This window comes from Cupressus sempervirens, chromosome 4 (assembly GCF_028749045.1).
Source record: "Cupressus sempervirens isolate cs-2001-9-10 chromosome 4, ASM2874904v1, whole genome shotgun sequence".
NCBI classification, from domain to species: Eukaryota; Viridiplantae; Streptophyta; class Pinopsida; order Cupressales; family Cupressaceae; genus Cupressus; species Cupressus sempervirens.
In genome coordinates, this window is record NC_143121.1 from 858,390,109 (window position 1) to 858,407,539 (window position 17,431).

Genomic DNA, 17,431 nt, shown 5'->3' on the forward strand with positions numbered 1-17,431 from the left:
AGTTGAACAATGAACGTGAAACAATGATATTTAAACTTGATATTTTTAATGTTTTGAATTTTTGATGTTGAAGTTGATTGAACTATATGATGATATGATCACTATGATTACAAATTTATGGTGTTTTTGTTGTTTAAATGTGTTTATGCTACTATGCTACATTCTAATTTTAATTCATGCCTCATAAATATGTATATATATAAATGTGTGTGTGTGTGTATATATATTTTACATGTTTGTGTACTAACGAACCCAAAACTTTTCCAAATTTTTGACGAACTTACGAACCAGTTCTCAAACTTCAAACTTCGAACCAAATCCGAACCAATAACTTAGCTTTTAGTCCTTGAGTCGTACTGTGTTACCGGTTAAATTGTCGGTGTTTGCCCCTTCTCTATATCGGTCTATAGAGTATTCTTTCTAGTGGATCTACTCCTTTTGACACCATTGATCTTGTGGTTCTAGTATTCTATCATTGTAGTAGGTTAACACCGCATTTCAGGGAATTAACATCGTTATGGTCTTCAGGGCCGCACCATCAGCATAGCTTTTGTGGTGTGTCCTTTTGACAATCTCAAGCAAAGTGACCCCACTAGTTGTACGCTTGGCACTAGATCATCAATCATCCCTTAGAATCATATTGTATCCAACTCGTATTACTCTTGTCATTATTTCCTCTCCTCCTGCGCTAGTTGTTTGGGAACCCGCCCGATGATGCATTGTTGTTTGGGAACCCGCCCGATGATGCATTGTTGTTTGTCTGTTGGGAGGTGCTTGCTGCCCCAAAGGTGGACAATTTCTCATGTAAAGAGGACTTGTTGGCTCCTCGTCTCCATGTTGTATGGACATTCCTTAGTGGAATAACCCATAACCCGATAGATGTTGCAAAATGCTTTTGTAAGGAAAGAACTCTTTGTGTGCCCACTCTTGTTGTAGTCAATGCACTACAATTCCCCTTCATCACTTCTACCTACACTCCCTTTCATATCTCTAAACTCCCTCATCATTTGTTTCATATCCTTTTGGAGAGCCTACACCTTATTCGACTCATCATTGTTGTTGCTCTCTTTGGATGAATCATCGCTCTCTGATGAGGACTTGTTCCTCTTGTTAGAAGTTTTTTCTTCACTTTCAAGATTCATGGCTCTGTCGTACCCATCACCGTATGATGTGAGTGATACCATTTTCATTTTCTTCCTAGGAGAAGGCTCCAATCCCTTCATGAACCATCTCTTTTTTAACCCATTGGTCCGTTGGCTCTCCATCTTCCCCAATAGTTTCTTCAACCTCGGATTATAAGTTGTCATAGTTTCCTTGTTCCCCTACTTCATACTATAGATTTAAGAAACTATTTCATTGTCATCCCAAAGAAAGCCTAACTAAATCTAAAATTCCTTCCTTGGGTTATCCGAAGCATTTATTTTCGCTTCGTCCCTATGTAGGGTGGTTAAATCAATAATGTAATTAAAGACAGTTACTTGTGGATTTTGGATATAGTTAGGTAGCAAGGAGATGTATCGGTGGGTTTTTGAAATACATTTACATGTCTTTATAACATGTAAATGTGCATTTAACATGAGTTCTTCATTCACATCAAGCTAATGTGGTGATTTTGGACCCAAATGCATATGGTGTTAACTAAAGAATATATTGTTCTCATTAACCTAATGAAGAGTGGCGATTTTGGGCTTTATTGTATGGTTTAAATAAACTTGTTTTAAAAATTCCAAATGTTAAGTTCATTAAGAGTGACGATTTTTGTAGCTTTTGCATGTATTTCAAATACATGAAAAGGTTCCCAAATTCCATGTTTTTAATAACTTAGTTTCTCTTCTCATTCTTGGTGGTGATTTTCCAAAAGATTGCACATATCAAAACATGCAAAAAACCTTTCAAAAATGCGTTATGAACTTAAGTTTGTGGCGGTGATTTTGGGTGTTATCACATGTTTAGATGAATATGTGTTTGTCCATTAAAAGTGGGTTTTTTTTCTTTAAGGCTGTAAGTGGCGATTTCTTTTGTTAATACATGCATTTGTACTCAAGAATTGAATTAAAACCTTCAGCACCTTTTGGAGAAGTTTTTGGGCGTATTATTACATGGTTTTACCCTTCTAAAAAGTGTTTTCCTTTATCAAGAGAGAAGTGGCAATTTTCTAAAGAAATGCATGCTTTTCAAATATGTTATGACTTCCAAGAAATGTGTTTTGGCTTAAAAATGCCTCATCCTCTCCAAGCGGCAATGTTTAGGAGGGATGCATATATTTGTGACATGTTACTGCCTCTCTCAAAGGCGTTTAAAGTCTGCAATTTCCCACTAAGAGCAAGAGTGGCGATTATGCCTGTCTTGGGCATGATTTTGACCAAAATACTTTGCATCCTGAGGCGTTTTCGCATTGAATCCCTTCAAGAAGCTATCTAGGGTAAGTATTATCATTTCAAACTTGTTTTTCATCATTTTAGCAAGTTAATCTCTTGCCCCTAGGCGTCATTTTTACATGCTCTTGCATTTGGAGTTGTTAGGTCAAAGTTTGTTCCACGTTTTGAGCATTGTATATCTCTAACCATCTCCACATGTTCAAATTCAAACCATGTTGTTTGGATTTTGAAATCTATTTAAGTATTTGGCTTTGGACAAATCTAAAATCCTAAATCTCTTGGATTTATTTCAGATTTGCTCAAGTTTTCAATAATAAAGACTTGCTTTATCATTCTTGGTGGGGTTGACATAAAATTCCTTTGTTATTTTCCTCAAGGCATTTGTATATACAAACCCGTGTTTTACATCAAAAAACATATCATGGATCACTCACATGAAGATGTTCTCACATTATGGGATTTTCATATGACATTTTTGCAAGCGTACAATTTTGCAATGTCAAGAGAACTTACTCCAGCAAAGGGCAAAGACAAAAAGAAGATGAAGTATCAGTACGATCAGTATCATAACTCCATTCCACCATCACAAGTAACTTCCTACTATGATGAAGTGTGAGATACTAACATATCTCATATGAACATTGAGGATTTCCTTGCAAGAGTTGATGCTGAAGCTACCGAGAATATGACATGGATCAAGCGAAGACATATTCACCTATTGTCTACTTTATCCTTGGTAGCTAATGAGCCGAACTCATTCTTGCATGTGCAAGACACTTTGATGCACCCTCGCGAACCATCAGAGATCATAATAGTAATACTATCATTAGTCTCAATCCTGAGACTATTGATCGTATTTTCATGTTCCTCCTACTCCTGTTGTTACAAACATCACAAGACAAAAAGCTTTGGAATGGTGGAACAAGGATACCTCCTATTGTACCAAGTTCGTCTATGATAACTGGTTGGTCACTAAGAGGCGAAATCTTGTTAGATGGCCAAAAACGGGTGTGCGCCAATGTGATTTCAAGGAAGAAATCAATAACCTCATCACATTGGTTAGTCGCTTAGTAGGGCTCAAGGATTCAGACACTTTCAAACCTTGGATGTATAAGTACATCTCACTCATAATAAGGTCAAAAAAGAAAGTATTTTAAGCTGAATTAGTGAGTGATTCAATCTTTGAAGAGCTAGTGAATTTGTTGTCTATCGGTGTGTTCAACATGAATTCTTACTTTGTGTATATTGCTGCTGCCCTAGGTACTTTTTTAAATTTGTCAACCAAAAATGACAGGTCTATAGTGCATGTGTGGGAGTACTATGAACAACTGCCTTTGAAGCAAAGTCGGATACATTTTTGGAGGGTTCAAGATGCCTTCTTCGGGCATTTCACGTGCTTATTCAATAAAGAACTCCCAAACAGGCGAGTCTCTAATGAAGTGTGGAACAAAGTAAATGAGTATGGTTGTATGTTTCTATAGTTTCCCAACTTCACATATCTGTGAGTTGGATGTTTCAAGGGAGAGCCATACACTTTGTTGAGGTACCCTACAAATAAAATTATACTCATGGAATTGGCATGACAACTCATGGAGGTATAGGCTTATCAATCTAGTTTGCACCGGTTAGGAGTGGGAATCTCATCACATAACCCATTGAAGATTGGTGGGTACTCGTTGGATATTGTGCCTAAAGCAAAGAACATGGAGTTTGAACTTCAAAAGATCATGTTGAAAAGACTCGCAGCCAGGAGTTGTTTTGAGTGGAGAGGACTACATGACATGATGAGGAAGCAATTCCTACACATACATCGTCTAGAAAATCTCTGGATTGATGTACGTACTAAGGTGGATATACGGCAAATGGACTACACTCGGTTCACTATAAAGAAGATTGTGGATTTCAACTTGGAACCAATTCCTCGTGGATTTGAGGATGATGATCAAATCCTAGATCTTGAATTTGTTCAGCATAATATGGAGTAGTTACCCATTCTTTGTCCTACATGGTCGTGCAAGGAAAGCACCTCGAATTGGGATCGATTTCAGTCCATTCTTACTAATACCAACACTTGGATGAAAAGATGGGGTCTCAAATGCATCAAGATAAAGCCCGAGAGAAACTTTGATCCTACTAGTCCAATTGGGTTGAGATCCGAGATAAAAGGAAAAGGTAAAGATGGAACAACATCATCAACATTTGAACCTCCTGTTCAAAGTTTTCCTAAGCTACCTATCAATGGAGGGAAAGACTCAAGAGTACTTGAGGTAAAAGGGATTGAAACTCATCAATTCAGATTGACTCAAGTGATGATGACAATAGGAAATCGAAGGAGCCCTCACCATTGGTTCCTTGTCCTCTTGAGGTTCTTGTCGCAACTTCCCTTCCAAATTCAGAACCAGTATCAGATGAATCTCATGATTCATCCCTGAGCATGGCTATAGATGTATTCCCCACTGAACATCTATCTCTTGAGGATCTTGTGACCATAACTCCATCATTGCCTATGTCCTCAGCTGCACCTGCATTGGAAACATGAAAAGATCAATATGACTACGAGAGTGTCTTTGATACATATTCCTTGTCAATTCCTTCTACCACTATTTGGTCTACAACGTTGCTTGATGTGACTTCAGCTCAGTTTGAGCAATTCATGACTGAAGTTACACATAGCAGTCCTACTCCTATAGCTATTTAAATTGAGGCACCTGCTATAGTCACTACTGTCATGCAAGGCAATCCAGAGTTAATTGTGGTGACTACTTCAGCCAAAGCATCTTCTTTCAGCCTTCCTCCATGGTTGAGCACTATCACACAAAAGAGAAAGAAAGAAGAAATCCCACTTGAGAAGTCTGACAAGCAAGTGACCAGGCCAAGGGTTTCAAAAAATTAACAAACCAAGATAGTTTCTCGGATCGTGATTGATAAAAATCACATTAAGTATGTTGAAGTAGTTGAACCACTTGTGGAGAAATCTACTGAAGACATGCAACCTGCTGATTATAGAATTACAAGAGTTGAACTTGGTAAACAAACTAGGCTGAGTTATCAACAGGATGCACATGAGGCAATCAACTTCTTAGCTTGGAAGAATAAAGAGCTATAGGATAAGAAGAGCAAACTCAAGGAGGAGAATGCACGTCTTATAGGAATCATTGAAGAAATGAAGAAGACTTCCTCGGGTACTAAACCTGTTCCAGATACTTGTATTAAAAATATCAAAAGAAAGGCACAAATTGTAGATGATTGGGCTTCCAGTATTGAATCACAAGGTTTTCAGCTCATTCAAGACATCTACATGATACCGAGGAAAGGAAAGGAAGTTGTTGCTCAATTAAGTGATTTTCAAGGGTCACTTAAATGACAATTACAGTTGTTGGATGGAGACATTGGTGCTTGGAAGAGTATGATGGAGTTTGATTTGGACAGTTTATGTGATTATGAAGTCATCTCATCTGTTGAGATGTATGATGATTACAAGCATCTGATGATTAATAACGAACAAGTCCTGCAAAAGCTCATGAAAGGCGCGAAGGCAGCTGTAATGAAGATTAGCGAGCAAGAAGACATGATCAGTGAATGCTACAAGAAGCTATCATGTGCAGTTATCATTGAGAATGGAGAACTCATGAAAGAAGAGGATAATTATTACAGGGTTCATTGAAGCAATGCTTGATGTGGATGATTTCAATCTCAGTGTGATGAATACATTTGCGAGCTGAAAATGTTCACGAGATGAACTATAGATAAGAAGGAAAATTCTATCAAGGAGATTTTGAAGGCAGCCAGTACATATTCGAAAGATTATAATGAGTGTTGAGTACACCGGTGAGCCTGATGCTGAAGTTGTGTGTAACTTACTGCAGAAATTTGCACAAGATTGTCGAGACTATGTGAACATTTCAATTTTTCATATGATTTATAGTACAATAGCAGTAGAAATGCTACATAAGTACAAGACAACATGCACCGTACAACCAGCTCATGTAGTTAAGTTGCAACCGCATTAGGCATGCAACTTTGAATAAAGTCAAAGTAGTGAGTTAGAGATAAGTCAAGGTGGTTGAAGTTGTTCCACTTTTTCCTCCACCTTTCTCTCTTCGTTTTTCCTATATAAAAGAGAGAGCTCATTGTAAATAATCATCTTTTGTTTTATAAAAAAAGGTTGGGCTTGTGACTTGAAGGCTTTGTATTTCTTGTTGCAAATCTTTAAAGTGAATAAAGAAGCAAGCTTTTCCCAAACTTTGTGTTGTGATACTTGGAATCAACTTTGTCTCTTACATTGCATTGATTAATTCATCTTTGTTACTTCTTTCTTTATGAAGCATTTGAGATTTTTGGTGTTGTTCTCGAAAGACTTTGAGTTTTCATAAACAAGATTGATATAGTTTGATAGTGGCTGCAAGCACTAAGATTTAAAGACTCTGAGTTTTACTTCTTCGTATATTATTTCATATCTGAACAATTGAGCAAAGACTTTGAGCTTTGTTAGTTGTTCGTCCTTTTGTTTCAAGAAGATTGCTTGTAGGAGACTTTGGGTTCTTGCTATCAATCACACAAGTTAAGTTATAACTGTTGTCTTAAGGTTGTTCTTACAACAACTCTTAAGCCACCAGTATTACCGTAGCAATAGATTCCTTTTGTTAAATTGCAAATAGGTGTTGTTAGTATAAGATCATTCCTAAAAGAAGAGGAATTGATCCCGTGAACCGCCCATTTGTTAATTCCAGTTAGGTCTCTGTTGTAGCCACCTACGGTAAGAAGGGAACCTCCCCTATGGCTAAGAGGAGAGATTTATCTCGCTGCATCGTTGCCTAAACTTCCCATTTGTAAGTTGTGGTTAGAGTGGCTTACATAATATTTAGCCAACAATAATATTCTTTTGTACCAGTTCATCCCATGGCAACAGCAAATCTGGGACCAGGTTTAGGGTCCTGGTCTGAGCCCCTGTGTATTTTGCCAGGGTCCTGGTTGCAGTCTGCAAGTTTGATCCAAACAAACATTGGTAAACCCAAGGTTAATTTCACCTTTATATGCATCCAGCCAGTGAGTTTGGATGTTTTTAGAAGAAACTGGAAGTGTAGCTGATGAAGAGGCTGATTATGGGTACCCACTAGCATTAAAGTCAAAGGGGGGTTATTTGGTATACCGCTGTACCCCCTGCTGAGGGGTTGAGTATATCAAAAAGAAAATACACATGCTCACTAATTAATTGGACAATGAAATAATGAGCATAACAGCATATATGTTATTGATTGACAAACCTAACCCACCTCACCCACCCCACCCCCCCCCCCCCCCCCGGCCCAAAAAAAATTGACCTGAACATTGAACCCAAACCGCCAACTGAACAAAAACCAGTAACTTAGATTGCATGCAATATGTATCAATAAGCAGATCCATCTTATGCTTCCCATGCATGTGTAAATTGCTTCAATCAATATGTTATGCATATGCTATCCACTGTATTGTACTACTCTAGTTTACTTTTTATTGCATTACCATGGTATTAATTGATTTAACATAAATAATCTAATGATAAACAATAACTATTTAACTGGTTCCTAATTGCACAGTATAACACATATGCAAACTACAATGGAATATTATTTCTGGAAATGTATAGATAAGTAAAAATGCAATACTAAGAAGAGCAAAACAGAGAAATTAATTTGTAAAGGGTTATCGTCATATACCATTATTGTTCGCCCATTCTCTAGCACAAGTTTTTTATACCTGCAATTTGATGCATCAGGCATAAGATGTGAATCTTCATAACAAGAATCGTGCTAAAAAGCCTACGGCAGTGCTTTAAAGATGAAACTTTTTCTAACTTATGATGATTCTAGTAAGCATTAGAAGTTGCTCATATTAGTAAAGGAAATCTATAGAATCACATCAAAATAGAAATAAGAGCCGTGAATTCTCTAATTTAATAAAATCATTCAACCAAAACAAATACATGCCATGAGAGCAACATGCATATAACATCCCAATAAATGTTACGAGGCATAACAATCACTGAATTTTGCAAAATAGCACTGCATTTGGCATTACCATAAATAGAATCAAAACTACCAATTGTATAGGTAATCCACATTATACTGCATTTGGCATTACCATATGGCATAAATAGCATCAAGCCTGTTAAAGTTGATTAGATTTCTTACAGATTTGTACTATATATGTCTTTTAATTTTCAGAATATAATTCCTACTAATTCCTGTATCTTATTTGCAGACTGTAATCACAATATGGATAGTCGTATTTTTATCCAATATTGTGAAATACTGATCTACTAGTATTTCACAAGTTTGAAACAGATCTTTGATGCTCGATCTCCAAGAGGCAAACACTAATTGATTTCAGTATGTTCCTCTTTGAAGATTGGATCTGCAATATATATCTATGGAAGAGATATGTCCCATGAGTGGACATGTCTCCACAAAGTGGAGGCATGTCCGTTCATGGCATACTCATTCGAATGTGCCGCTTCATTACAGTTTAGACAACAGATCACTAATTGGGTTTATGTATTAATTATGTCTTTAACAAACATGATCAGTATAGACAATGTAATCAAGTTTGGTCTGATTGTAATCTCTGCACAAACAAATAACTGATCTCAATATAATCACCAATAATCAATGCTCGATCGGGATTATGAATAGAAAATTAAATGATAATAATCTGCAAGTAATAATCTCCAATTGCAGATTGACATTATACTTGGAACTTATGATGTTTTGATCAGGTACTTGGATGGTAATCGATTTCCAAAGATTACATATATATGCACACACACACACACACGCATATATATACATACATAGATATAAACAAAATCTGAATCAGAGCTTGTAATGTCCCCGCTACCAGTGTTAGCTCAAGAGGAGCAAAACCTGCAAGAGAAATGTTAGTATCAAATAATAACAAGTCTGATTATAATGTGTTAATGTTTGTTAGCTTCAGTTGGATAAACTTTGAGACTAAAACTGAAGTTACATATATGTGATGTGTGTGTGTGTGTGTGTGTGTGTGTGTGTGTGTGTGTGTGGTTTAATTAAATAATAAATTTTATATATATATATATATATATATATATATATATATAAAATTCTGTTGTTACCATTTTAATGAATAGGCATATCCCATGAAGGGACATGTCTTCTCTTGATTTATTATCAATATAAATAAGAGATTGGTGCAAAGTGGAAAATATATACCGCATACAGGTAATTCTATTACATGTGCAACAATTCTAAAAGTTAACATGGTATTAGAGCACAAGCACAGGCACAATCATGAATGAGTTGTAAAGCATTTCCTACCATCGATTGCCCATATCAACTCATCTTTCTAAGATAATGAATCCAGCGTAAAAATCACATGGTGTACGCCCTATTATTTTGTCAAAATGAAGATTTTGGGATGGAATTCAAAGGCAATAAAAGAGCTCAAATAATGGATGAGTGTGAAATGGATGATTATGAAGCCTATATTCATCATCATGATCAAACATTTCTGAATTGGAAACTTTTGTTTGCAATGGGAAATATACAAGGATCGCAAAGGCCAAAAGAGAGGAAATCACAGGTATCAAAACATTATTACCAAAACAGATGAATATTATGAGGTTTCCAATCCTCATTCAACTTCAAACTATCCTCCTTCACTTGCAGTTGGAATGAACAAGAGGTTAAAAGAAGAGGAGGTGGGTCATGAAAGTGATGTCTTTGTGTTATCGACTCCCCACATGATACAACTAGAAGCTGAAAATCGAGAGAACAATAATAATAATGAGGGAGGATGGAGAGGAGATTACAAGCGAAACTCTCAACAGATCTTAGAAAGCACGCACTGACTTGACTCTCTCGGCTGGTGTTTGGCAAGATACGTGGGATAAATAGTTTCTTGTTGGCATGGAAAATCTTTGGTGTAGAATGGTTGGTTGCTCCGCTTTAGTGCTAGGCTTGATAGCCTTGACAACAATTTTATTGAGCCAAACTAGTGAAGCGTTGGTTTTTGCATTCTCTAATCAGGTGAAAGAACCAAACTACTGAAGTGCTGGTTTCTACATTCTCTAATCAGGCAAAGGAACCAAAGATGGCAATAGATTAAATCAAGAGATCGAACAGAGCGGAGCCCTAGAAAATATGGTCGACCCATTCATGTGAGTGCAGATTATGTGGGAAACTTCAAATACATTAGATTCGACCCGTGAATTCATAAAACGAAAAAGAAATGAGAGGCGTCAAGGCAAAAATGAAAGGAAGCCGCAACGCAGGAAGCCACAAGCAGGAAGCAGGAAGCTAGAAAGCAACAGGAAACCAGATTGAACCCACAGCAACAACAGTGCATCAGGAAAAAGCAAGCTGACCAAAAGCATCAGAGCATCACGGGTAACAAAACCCTATTATTTTATTGACATCAAGATATCAATCAGTAAGTCCAAGTGCCCCACTCAACAATCACTTTCTTACACATTGCTTTCCCCAAAATTGCTTTGTCGATTCCATATCATACACGAGCATGCGCAAAAATTCTACACTAAATGTGTGTCACTAGCTAAACAAAACGTAAAAAAGCATAAAGCATCTATAATCAGACACCAATGATAACGACATGGTTCTCACGGAAGGAATAAATGGGGGAATCATAGAAGCACCTGTAGGATTTCAGACTAATGAGAAGATACTTGCACAAGTCTCATCGATCAATCAATCAAAGATAAGGGAGGCACAGTCAAAACTAGATGGGATCACCGGGCAGAAAACAAGATCTGACAGTAACAATGTGGCATGGAATCAGATGGTCAATGCACCCGTAATAGCAGAAGAACAAGCAAGTTTGGGGGAGGCTACTGAACACAACGACATCTCTGGTAACAAAGGCACGGTTCTGACACACGGGGATAGTTTAATACAAAACAACAACATCAAGTGGAATCAAGAGAGCTTCCTCATTCTTCCAGGACCACCAATCGGACACATTAGTCCATTCAGTCTTGGAGAAACAAATGGCAATCTACCAACAAACATTTTGAGCTTTCCACAAGTCAGCGAACCACCTACAAGAGGAAACTACATTTACATGAATGCCAAATAGTATAAAAGAATAATCAGATGGAGAAAGATACGAAAGATTAAATACGCAAAAAGAGGGAAGCTCGTAGCTATACTTCTGAAACCAATACCACAGGTCCCAAACAATACAAAGACGGGGGAACAAAGTTTGAGGCCAACTAAAATCTCTGAAATAGTTAAGCGGGTTAATGATATGAAAGGTAAAGGGAAGACAGATAATTCTCATGCAATGGACATAGTGGAGGATGGGCTGTCAAATAATTACAGCCCCACAAGGACACCCATGACGTGGTACCGGGACATCTTTCTAAATGACTTGGTAGCTATGAAAGAGAGGGTGTGGGCACTCGAAGAGAGAAGCCAAATAGAAAGTATCACAATGAAAAGAGTCACCAAAAATAATTGGAAACTAGCAATGGAGGTCAAGTCACTTAGAGAACAAATTCAAAAATTACAATTTAATATGGAAAAAGGAGAGTATGAATTAATATTGTTAAGGAAAGAAGTAGGGGAAATGAGGACAGCAGCTAGTATCGCAGGAGGAGGGGCTAAGGAAGGAGACAAAAACCTGCAAATGAAAAATATACAAGATGCCATGGCCAATATGGAAATAAAAGAGAACCAAATCAAAGAGCAAATCGAAGAAGTTAGATCATGGGCTAACATAGTAAAGGGGCCAGCAAACACTTCTATTGACAACATAGAAAAACAAGTTCGGAGGTAGATTAGAGAGAAAAGAAGAAGTGAGAAAGCAGAAAATATCGTCATCAAAGGGCTACGAGACTATGGAGAACAGGAAAACACAACAGATCTAGTTAAAGACTTCTTTAAAGACCAATTAGACTGGCATGGAACAACCATACAAGTAGAGAGAATCGAAAAATGGATAAGAGGAGGCAAGGACAGGCATGTTAGAGTGACAATGAGGAATACAGGGGACAAAAACATCTTAACTAATAGGAAATTTCTCAGAGGCGCACACATATATCTTGATGATGACCTCACCTTAACTCAACAGGAAGAAAGAAGGAATGTGAAAAAGTGAAAACAGCAAGAGAAAACGTCAAATGGGCATGGCTACAAAATGGCAGAGCCCAAATCAGCAACAAAATCACACACAATAAATAGGAACTTGGGCCTACCCAAGAACATATAACTATAGTTAGCTAGAATTGTAGAGGTTATCCTTGGAGAAGAGGACCTAGGTTAGGGCCGATAGCTAAAGATAATGGCATCATTATGCTTACCAAGACCCATGAACAAGATGGATGTAGAGTTCTAGATTTTGAGGGGTATAAGAAGATATCACTGTGGAACGAGAAGATAGAAAATGGTAAGGGGCATGGAGGCATCACCATTCTAATTAAAGAAACTTGGAGCAGATTTATAAACTTGGAGAAAGAAGATGTAAACAAGCAGTATATATCGATAAAAATAACAGAGCATCAAATTTCTACAATGGTGGTTGTTTGCTACTTCGCCCCAAAAGGCTCAAAAATGTATAAAAAACATAGATTGGATCGAGAAGACCCGTTCGCTGCACTCAAAAAAGACATAGCAGCCTTTAGCTCTCTAGGGGAAATAATAATAATAGGTGATTTCAATGCTAGAACAACAAACAACCAAACTCTCAATTTTAAGGAGAGTTACAAAGAAAGCAGAGACCTAGTTTGGCTAGAAGAAGGGGCACAAAAATGGCAAAGATCATCGCAAGATAGCGCAGGAAAGGTTAATCACTTTGGGGCTGAATTACTAGGCTTATGCTGCCTATATAACATAGTCATATACAATGGTATGGAAAAGTGGCCTAAATCGGGTGGAATCACATGCAAAAGGCACAATAGGCAAAGTGTTGTAGATTATGTCATATGCTCACAAGGCTATGTCGCAAAGATAATTAACTTTGAGATAGAGGATTGCCCCACAGAACTAAAATCTAACCATAACCCAATCTTGATAAGGGTAGCCACCCACTTTAAAGATCAACATATTGTCTCAAAACCTTTATAGAAAAGGAAGATGATTCCGACCGGCAAAGTTTTAATGACACAAGAAAACCATAATATTTTTCGAGACTCTCTTTTGCGGCTGTCTAGGGTTCAAGGAAAGCATCTCAAGTCTGATGAACAACATTCCATGGACAACAATTATCTTGTTCTTACTATCATTAAAGCCCTGGAGGAGTGTAAAAGATCCAAGGCCACAAGAGAAGCCAAGAACACTTTTCCTGCCAATCTGTGGTTTGATGAAGAGTGCAAAATGGCTAAAAGGAATTAGAAAAAGAACATGAACAGAGAAAGTAGAAAGGAATATGATCAGCTGATTAAAAAGAATAAAGAGGAGTATGTGAACATGAGAAGAACCGAGTTGACTAATCTTGGTAAAAGCAGCCCTAGAAAGTTTTAGAAAGAGCTTCAACAAAGAAAATCACAGATAGAGAACAACATCACAAGAACCAAATGGCTGGAATATGCCAAGACCCTCTCCAAGTGTGATTTAGGAGAACATAAAACCATGGTAACCGAGACTACAGGTGAGTTATTCAGCCAGAAGGATATTATTCAAGGCATATGGAGGTTAGTTGTTGGTAAAGCGCAAGATATAGATCGGCTACAACCTAAATACTTAAAATGGGGTGCTGAAACCATGGCACCACACATCACTAAGATTTTCAACAATGTCAATAGAGAAGGCTTCCCTATAAATTGGACAAGTGTGGTGATCCCACTCCACAAAAGCGGAGATATAAACAACCCTTCTAATTACCGAACCATCATGATCAATCCACTCTTTGGAAAGTTATTTGGCAGCATGGTAGAACAAAAAATAGGTAAATGGGCTGAAATAGAAGGCAAAAGAGCAAAAGGGCAAGCAGGCTTTAGACCAAAACACTCTACTATAGATCACGGCATCACTCTCAGATATTTGATAGAGAAAGTTTGGGACACTCAGGGGACCAAGGCATTCTGTTGTTTTGTGGACTTTAAAAAAGCATTTGACACAGTGCCACGTAACAAACTTTGGGATAGAATGGAAGAGTTGGAAGTTCCTAAAGAACTTAGGTTTGCTATTCACAGATTGTATGAGCTAGTCATAGCAAAAATCAAAACGATGGAAGGGCTATCAAAGGATTTTGGCAGCAAAATCGGGGTTAAGCAAGGGTGTCCACTATCTACAACATTATTCGGGCTCTATATTGATAAGTTAGAAGAATGGATAAACAAGACCAATGGTGAGGGGGTACAGTTGGCCCACTTTGTGATAAGAGTGCTCTTATATGCAAACCATCTCATAATACTTGCTAGAACGGCTAAAGGTTTGAAAGAACACTTGAAAGCACTAGAAAGTTTTTGCCAAGAAGTGGGAATGCAAGTGAAGTGGGAATGCAAGTGAACACTAGCAAAACCAAAGTTATGATCTTCTCGCTAAAGAAGAATAGGGGTATACAGGACAAGTTCCTATTTGAGGGTAACCCTCTTGAGATTGTGGAGTATAAATACTTGCGCATAGATTTTCATAACAAACTCAATTGGGATACATGCAGATCAAAAAGGATCCAAGGGGACTGGAACGTGTTATATTCTTTACAAAACAAGTACAGGAACGCGGAATTATGGGATTGGACGACCATGAAAACTCTTTTTGGCTTTCTGGTCACTCCGGTTATTCTATACGGATGTGAAGTGTGGGGCGGTAGTATGTCCGAACAGAAATGGCGACAGGTAGAAAGAATTAAAAAACACTTCATCACATGCAATCTTAAAGTTAAGACCATGATGTTGTATGAGATTTTATTGGCGAAGATGGGTTCTTTTCCGTTAGAAGCCGTCGCATTGGTCTAGATGCTAAGCTATTTAAAGAAAACCCAAGGTCTAGAAACACATCACTAGCGCAAGCTAGTCGTAGAGAAAAAACTTGTCAGGCAGAAAAGCACATGGATGAAGCAAAATGACAAATGGATGCAAAAATGGGATATCAACATCTATACTTGCCTGGATAACATTAAAGAAATAAAGAAGTTTGTCATGGAAAAATTTCGCAATATTTTATGGACAAGGCACATAGGGCGGAAAAAATCTTATTACATTAAAGATTTAACCCCACTTCTAGTAATGATGAAAAGGCCTATATAAGAGCACCTATTAATTGGAAAGCTATGCTCCACAGGGACGCGTCACCTGGGTTTTTACCCTCTTACCTATACCAGGTACAAAACGGGAATGCAAGTATCGATTATGGCTGTACCCTGTGACGTCCCGAGTGGGGTGAAAAGGGGACCATCCTTGAAACTCCAAAAAAAATTGCACCGAAATGGGGGTATAGAATCTCGTATCGAGGACTCTATTCACATCCCTCGACCATACTCTATAGCCAACGTCGTCCCCGATTTCCTAGCCAGTTACAGCTGAGTTAAAAGTCACAAAAAAAATGTTTTTTAAAAAAAAATTCTATTCCGCCTAGGGCCCACATGGATGTTAAGAGTTTCTAAACTAGGGGAACCCTAATATGTCTTGTTAAATAGTTAAATTTGGAATTCATTGTTCATTTGGAATTGTTTGCAAGTTGGGAAGAGGAAGAGGAAACAGCAACAAAAGAGGAGTGTGCTTTGGAGATCCAAGAGGAGGTTTTGCCTTCATTTCTACTTCATTCCAGGTATTTTTTTATTTTATTTTTGTTTGATTCAAACTTTATTATTGTTTGTTGTCATTTTTCAATTTTTTCAATGACATAGAGAAGGCATGTTCAATGGAACATTGAAATATTTTTTTTTTCCATAACTTGCAGCAGTATAAAACATTGTAAAATCCAAAGGCAAAAACATGAGCAGCTGTGAGAGTGAGGGAAGCAGTGATAGCATGGATGTTGCCATGCAAGAAACTCAAGTGTCACATTTACAAAGACCAAGAAAAAGACCTAGGGCAGCCATTGATGAGCCTAATGTAGATATCTCTATAGAAGATGCAATGCCTAATCCATTTGAATGCCTTCCAAAGCCCTAAAACAATATTAAAGGCCCATTCAACCCTAAAAAAACCTCTTCTACAATTTGCCACAAAAGTAGACAAGAATAAGAAGAAAAATTCAGGGGGTAGTAGGGAATGGGAGTGTCATATATGTAAGAAGCATTATTTTGAGAGCTACACAAGAGTGCATTGTCATCTTTTATGGATAGGTAGGCAAGGGGTGAAAGGTTGCAAAAAAATTACGGATGAAGAAAAACTCGAGGCCAATAGGTTGTATGTGAAGGGGGAGTTATTGAAATATGGGGTTCTTACAAGTAGCACACCCACACCCTCATTGACTCCCACTAGCATTGCTAGTAAAGGGAAGGGAAAGGTTAAGACTAAGAGAGATACCAATGTGGCTGATTTATTTAACATACAAGCAAAAGAGAGAGCTAAAGAGTCCATTGGCAAATTTCTTGTTGCTCATGGCATACCATACCATGTTTCTCGTTCTTCATTCTATAAACAAATGTGCAAAGATATTTATGTTGTTGGTCCCTCATTTGTACCACCAGGAGAGACTAAATTACACACCACTATCCTTGACAAAAAGTACTCAAAAGTAAACATTTTGATGGAGGATATGAAACAAACATGGATGAGTGATGGATGTTCTATCATCATGGATAGTTGGACCGATATCAAACATCGGCCACTCATCAATCTTATTGTCACTAGTACAACAGGCGCCTATTTTCTTAGAGCTGTTGATTGTTCAGGAAAAAAGAAGGATGCATCCTTCCAATTTAAGATTTTGAAGGATGCTATAGAAGAGGTAAGGACTTCAAATGTTGTGCAAATAGTCACTAATTTAGCTCGGGTGTGTAAATCAGCAGAATTGATAGTAAAGAGCACTAATAGACACATTTTTTGGACCCCACGTTGTGTACATGCATTGAATAACACCTTGAAGGACTTTGGGAAAATTTATTAGATAAAGACTATGGTGTCTAAGGCTAGA

The 17,431-nt window shown here is 37.6% G+C and overlaps 1 protein-coding gene across 1 annotated transcript in view; it reads right to left on the bottom strand.

Annotated features, from left to right (window-relative positions):
* Window positions 1-17,431, bottom strand: part of LOC149564122 (uncharacterized) — a 173,583-nt gene that overhangs the window by 46,548 nt on the left and 109,604 nt on the right. Inside the window, exon 9 of the mRNA XM_089827202.1 lies at window positions 8,075-8,114. Coding sequence (XP_089683328.1) covers window positions 8,075-8,114 — 40 coding nt within the window. The remainder of the gene's footprint in view (window positions 1-8,074; window positions 8,115-17,431) is intronic.